Consider the following 6,878-nt stretch of genomic DNA (forward strand, 5'->3'; position numbering starts at 1 on the left):
CGCCGGGGGAAGCGGGGCTCGGCAGCGGGGCGCGCCTGGCGCCAGCCGAGGCGCTGCGGGCACTGGGCGTCAGGAGCTTGGGAAAACGAGCGAAGTTAGGCAGGCGTTTGGAAAAAAAAAAAATAAATAGGGAAGCCGGGCTGCGTTTTCCAGGAAAACGTGCTCTGACCTGTGCGAGGTGAGACGCATCCTGGTGCGGAGCCAAGAGATGTTCGCAGCAGGCTGTTACGCCGCAGGCAGCAAGCAGGAAAACCCTCAAGCCTAGCGATGGGACGATGCTGAATAATCGGGATGAGGTTTCTGGGAAGCAATGCACAGTTTTCCTTTAGTAGTAAACAGTAACTAGAGCAGGACAAATGTTTTCTAGACTTTATGTCCGTCTCCAAAAGTAATGATAGAGATTGAAAAGACCTAAACAGGCTTTGTGCCTGGCTTCACTTCAAGAATAAAACGCATCTGAAGTAGTGCAGTGCTAGTCAAACTGTCTTCGAGCAAAAAGACCTATCAAGTATCTTATGCTCTGTGATGATCAGGAACTTCTTCACTGTTATTTCATTACTTTACAATTATTTATTATCATTATTTTCACCGTCATTACTGCTATGTTCATGCAGTGGTGATTAAGGTAACCCAGTAGCATTACAAAAATAATCGTTGGTAACTCAAAATAACAATGGCCATTGGTGGCAGTAAGTGGAGTTTCTGTTGTACTGGAGGGGGCAGGAAGGGGAGAGAATAGTGACTAAACTGAGTATTTAAGGCTCCTGCAGTTAAAAGGGTCTAGTATTTGATCTTTTCTCTTTTCTTTTCTTTTCTTTTCGTTTCTTTTCTTTTCTTTTCTTTTCTTTTCTTTTCTTTTCTTTTCTTTTCTTTTCTTTTCTTTTCTTTTCTTTTCTTTTCTTTTCTCTTTTCATTTCTTTTCTCTTTTCATTTCTTTTCTCTTTTTCTTTCTTTCTTTCCTTCTTTCCTTTTTTTCCTTCTTTCCTTCTTTCTTTCATTCTTTCTTTCTTTCCTTCTTTCTTTCTCTTTCTATCTTTTCTTCCTTCCTTCTTTCCTTCCTTTCTTCCTTCCTTCCTTCCTTCCTTCCTTCCTTCCTTCCTTCCTTCTTTTCCCCTCCTCAATTTTTGACCTCCATTTTTTCTTAAACATTGTCAAAGGGAAAACCAGGTCACTTTTACCCCACTGGATGATTTTTTATAGCCTTCATCCAACAAGTTCTTTAGACACATGTAAAACTTTTATCCCATGATGAGTCCCTGCAATTGCAAAGAGCTTCTGTTGCTTCAAGTGGGAAAGTTCACACACTGCCCATGATCAGGCAGATCCAGTTTCTGCCATTCCCTGGCAATTTGATCCACTGCAGGGCAGCATGAGCTACTGCTGGCTCCTATGAATTGCTACCCCTTCTTAAATGTGAGAAAAAAGTACAGGATGCCATGGGATCAGGTCTGTACCAGTTCCTCTCCTGAATAAAAACTGAGCCACATCATACTGACAAAAATCTACATTCATTACAAGTTTAACTTCAGCCTTTCCTCATTTAGCAATCCATTGTGGTCAAGAAAGTTTTTTTGTTTTATTTCTAACAGACTGGTTGCAGCTTCATCTTTAGGATAGGAGTAATTTTGAAGGATCATAAAGTAACCAACTTGTTAGAGAACAGCTGGTGCCTCTTCATATGAATTAATAACAAAAGTTTAATTTGCTGTGCTGCACATGTAGTTTATTATTCCAGCAAAAGCTACTGTAATGGATCTGTCTTAGATATTGCTTTTTTTTTTTTTTGCTGTTGTTGATTATTATTCTTTTTCTTTACCTTTTTAACTTAGAGAAATAAATGCAAAAGTTCACTGAAGGTGTTCACCTTAATATAATTCCTTTCCAGACTCTATTGAACCTGAGGATATACCTTTGGAAAGCACTGAAATGACACAGGATCAGCTGCTGAACTATCAGTTGATGTTTCCCATAGGCCAGGACAAATCCATCCCCTGGAACGCCATCACTGCATATGAAAACATGAAAGCAAAGAGAATATCTGAACTCAAGAAATGGAAAGAGCAGGTGGGTTTTCTTTGCAAACCTTTCAGAGACTATTGTAGTAGATGCTATTATTCAGAATACAAAATAAAAATGTGCATGAAATTCTAGCAGCAACACTGGGATGTCAGTATTTTGGGCAGTCAGCAAACAAACTTTTGGAATGTCTTCTTTAGATGCTTGAGGAACAGGCGAAATGGAAGGAGTGATAAAAACAGGTGTGCGTCAGATATGTCCTATACAGACTGCACGCGGTGGCTGAATCTTTCTCTACATTTACTATCAGATTATAACATGGGCCCTTAATTTCTAGGAGTCCATATTAAAATCTTGGACTCCTCTTGTTCTTTAGTTAAAAAATAAAGGACATTTGTTACTGGTCCAATGCTCAGTGAAATAAAAAGGGAGTCCTTACATACAGTTGTTGATGAAACACCAATGCAAATCAAAACGTGTTTCTTTCTGATCACAAGGAAACGCTGTTAAGTAGATGCATGTAAGAAGACAGAAAGCTCAGCAATTAAAGTAAGCTTTACCTTCGGCGCTGCAGTGGGAAGTGGGGGTGTGGGGCCTTTGCAAGTGGGTCCGTGTTCCACTTGAGGGCACCAGAGAACCACAGTTAGACCAGGCCCAGTGAGCCAGCACACCCGCAGCACCGAGCTGAATTGGAATTCGGCACCACAGAAGCCCAGTTTTGTAATGGTCACAGACAAAATGAAATGAAAAAAAAAAAAAAAAAGCAAAAGCAAAAACCTGCTAACCACAACCCCACCCTGGGAAGCCTCATTCCACATCCAGAACGGGACTTAATCACTGATTTAGTTCGAACTATTATACATAAGTGCTGTTACTGCCAGTTCTGATTTTTAGGCTTCTGCTTTTCTCACCCAGAGCCACAGATAAGTCCATTTACTTCAACAGGACCACTTATGTGAGGGGCTGACACAGAGAGGCATTGCAAAAGCAGAGGGTATGATTATTTTCACTCTAAAGTAAAAATATTTGTTCAGTCATTTCTCCTCCCCTTTCACTCATTTAAACACATTAGGTACTATTAATATGCATCCATCGTGACTTTGAAAAAGGGAGCGAGCAAATTGTGAAAACAGTGAATATTGCAAAGAGCTCTTCTCCAGTACCAGGAACTTTGGGTTTGGGTCTCAGAGCCACAGGGGTGCTCTCTATTCTGCTTTGGCGACAGCTCTGTCCTGTACAAAAGATAACAAACATTCAGATGTTTGTTCTTGCACCATCTATATATGTCTTGCACCTATTCTCCATACATCAACAGAGCACAGGGCCATGGCAACCCAGAAAACGTGGCTAGTCTCACGTACACCAGCCTCCTAACGTGCACCTCCCCATAATAGGAGAGATTGTACCCTCTGAGCAGTAATGTGTTTACTTAGTACAGGTTAAATTTCCTTGTGTGGCAATTTAAGGACTTAAATCCTCATGTTTCTGAGGACAGAAAATACCTCAAAGAATAAAAACAAAGGCCTAAATGCAACACCAGATTTTTCTGGCTGTGCTCCTACTGAAACAAGTAAAAACTACATGCAAAGCAGCCTGGTGCAGATTATATGACTAATAAGTATTTTCAGCTTTTTGCTAGCTTTATACTGATCACTTTTTGTTTAGCTGCTTTCTTTGTGATTTTGGTACTGACAGCCTCTTCATGGTATTCTTGCAGGGACCTTGTCAGAAGGAGCTCTACAGAGCCCTGTGTAAATTGGCGAAGGCTCAGCAGAGAAGCGGAGGGGAGATTTACAAATTCTACTTGCCCAACTGCAACAAGAATGGATTTTACCACAGCAAACAGGTACGTGCCTTTTCCCCTGTCTGCTCACAGCAGCACTGTGACCAGCCTGACACAGCCAACTCTTTCATAGCCCTCTGTTCCCAAACTCACAAGTTTGCAGCTGCTGGAAAAGCAGGTTGTGAAAACAGGGATACTTAGTAATGGGAGCAGATGGTTTGTCCTTCTTCTCTTAAAAGTGAGCCGCATGCTGTGGGTTGACAGCAATGGAAGCAGGAGTCTTTTCCATTCACAGAACAGGTGCACGCAAGGCCTTCTCCAAAATCTTTTAACCCTGTCTGCTCCCAGGCCAAATCAAGCTCCATGTACCTGATTTGTTAGCATATTCCCAGTTGACGACAATTCATAATATCCACCATACTGCCTGCAAAGCCCATTGAATATATAATAATCAGTATGGAGAAAGGAGGCTCTCAGCTCCTGGGCAGTGAAAAACACACAGTTTTGTGTTGCCTATGAGTTACATTATATGCTCATTTCTATCATAGCCTCAAAAAGAAAAGAAAAAAAAAAGCCATTGCAAGTTACATTGAGAGTAATCTGCAAACCTAACTAAAGCTCCAAACCTCAGGCCACACCCTTGTAACCACAGGTCATGCACACAAATTTAGTAGGTCTGCATAAATCTGTGTCACCGAGACTCCTTGTTTTTGGGCATGGCACCACTGTGTGACTCACAAACATTGTGACCTAGGATCTAATCAGGCACAAAAAGAAATCTGTTTAACCCCCTCCTGAAGAAAAAACACACCCTATTTGCCTCCTTGCGTGAAAAGCCAGACCATCCAGTCATTGCTCTCGCCCTCCCAGCTCATATATTCTGCCTTCCTTCAGTTTCTCACTCTGGAAGTTATTGCTGTTTTATACTGCTGTTTACCAATGAGCGGGCAAACTGTTTTAAATATGAAGTTGCTGTTGTGGTAGCTGAGCTTGGGTCATGGCTCCCTAACCAAGTGTGTGCGTCAGAGGCTCTGTTAGAGCAGGGACCACCACATTCAAAACACGTCTGTGCATGGCAGGTCCCCACCTTCTGATCCTAGTTCTTTCGAAGACAGATACTCGCAGTATCTTACAAGTAATCTTCTGTTTACAGTTACTTATTGTGGGATTTGTTTTGCTAATAATATTCTAGTGCGAAACTTCACTGGATGGAGAGTCTGCTGGATGCTGGTGTGTCTATCCAAAAAATGGAAGAAGAATTCCTGGATCTCCAGAAATGAAAGGAGACCCTGAATGCCAACAGTATCTCAACTCACAAGAATAAAACTAAATATATTCATTCACATCAAGTTTTCTGTGGGGTCTGACGTAGTCAGGATACATTTCAGTCAAGAACTGTTTCAGTAAGGTAGTTTTCTGCACCTGATTTTCGGCATATGAGTAACCCCATAAAGTAGCTTTTTTACTGCACTGGTATTACTCAGATGCTTGAGTGACAGATATGAGCAACTGCAAGATCAAGTCCTACAATCTTGTATATTTTGTTTGTATAATATTATAGATACTCTCATATGTAAAGCTGTTGAATTATTTATTTCACAGTATGTGTATTTTTGTCTCTGTGTGTTATTACTAATTTATATCCTCAAACACTTCATAACTTTATATGTAAATACTTAATATTATTGCTCTTAAATGTATGCATGTTATGTTGGAGGAATGTTGCTACTTAAAACTTCAAATGGCATAACTCTACTGGGAAAAATGGCTTGTAAACTTGCATTTTTGTACTATGTATTTATAGATGAAAAACTGAATTTTTAAAAAATAGCTTTCAGTAGAGAACACGCTTAGAAACTTATTTAAAACCTGTTTTGTTTATATATCATGTTGCTTTTGCACCTCTATTTCAATGTCAAGCTGTTTCTTAAAAAAGAAAGTCTAAACCTTGATTATATACTGAAGCTCCTGATGGGACAGTATTTGTTTCTATTTTCCAAACATGTGCACTGGATAAATGGCAAAACACAACAGGATATTCTGTGTCGCCTATGATGGGTGTAAGTTGTTCACATGTTGACATTGTCATGTTATTTAAGATGAGCTATTAAATAATGTCTTCTACACCGTCCCAGTCTCTTGCTTTCTGCATGTTCCTGTTCATCAGTCTGACCTCAGCAGGACAGCGCAGCGGCGGGTTAGAGCGTGGAGGAAAACATGCCTCTTGCAAATCTGCCTCCTACCTCCATTTTCCCGCAATCAGCTTTCTTCTTTTGCTCTCCCCACCCCGTTCCCCTTCTCCTGTCCTCTCCAATCCCAGCTGTGCTCTGCAAGTCTGCATTGGGCAAAGCAGCAGCCTCCCAGGGAAGTTACTAAAAGGTTTTCTGGGTAGGAAAGCTGGATGCCTTTCTGCACTCAAAAGCCCAAGGCAGCAGTATTAGTGCGTTTAAAAGATAACGTCGGGACTAGGAAGAACCATTTCCTGCACAGAAAGTCAGAGGTTATAAAAGGCTGGGGAAAAGCCTGGCCTTACTCTTTTTGCTGAAAGCAGAGAAGAGGGTCCCCTTGGTTGGGATGTGGTCCCTCTCCCTCCCCCACATGTTCCTTCGACTTAGTCGTTGCAGAGAAAATGAGAGAAAGCAAGTGACTGTCCTGCCAGCTTCAAGCTGGTTTTGTCCATGGAGAAACTGGTGTGGGAGTTAGCAAGTCCCAGAGCTGGAAGCAGGCTGCACCAACCCTGCCTGAGAAAACAGCCTAAGAGGAGAGTAATAGCATTTTCTAAGAGCCTGGCAGGAGGGCAACTCAGCGTAAAATCCTCCTGCTGTTTGTTGGCACAAGCTTTGGGTTTTAAATGGGAGCGGGAAGCAGCTTGTAGAAACTGCAAAGCCAAAACCTGGAGATCTCTGCTCGCCGTATCGCAGCTCTGTGGCATTGCACGTTGTGCTTGTCAAATGTGTTGGCTGTATTTGCATGTCAGTGTCAGCTGATCTGATCGGGGTCTAACAAACAGCTCCAGATTTTAAAGTATGGATTTACTACTGAGATTCTTTGTAAAGTGTTTTGAGATCTTCCCAAGGAA

At 41.6% G+C, this 6,878-nt stretch overlaps 1 protein-coding gene across 1 annotated transcript in view; it reads left to right on the forward strand.

Annotated features, from left to right (window-relative positions):
* Positions 1-5,123, forward strand: part of IGFBP1 (insulin-like growth factor binding protein 1) — a 5,483-nt gene extending 360 nt beyond the window's left edge. Inside the window, exons 2-5 of the mRNA XM_009895051.1 lie at positions 1,271-1,303; positions 1,893-2,064; positions 3,734-3,862; positions 4,992-5,123. Coding sequence (XP_009893353.1) covers positions 1,271-1,303; positions 1,893-2,064; positions 3,734-3,862; positions 4,992-5,123 — 466 coding nt within the window. The remainder of the gene's footprint in view (positions 1-1,270; positions 1,304-1,892; positions 2,065-3,733; positions 3,863-4,991) is intronic.
* The last annotated feature ends 1,755 nt before the right edge of the window (positions 5,124-6,878 follow it).

Source organism: Charadrius vociferus, unplaced genomic scaffold (assembly GCF_000708025.1).
Source record: "Charadrius vociferus isolate BGI_N301 unplaced genomic scaffold, ASM70802v2 scaffold101, whole genome shotgun sequence".
Lineage (NCBI taxonomy): Eukaryota > Metazoa > Chordata > Aves > Charadriiformes > Charadriidae > Charadrius > Charadrius vociferus.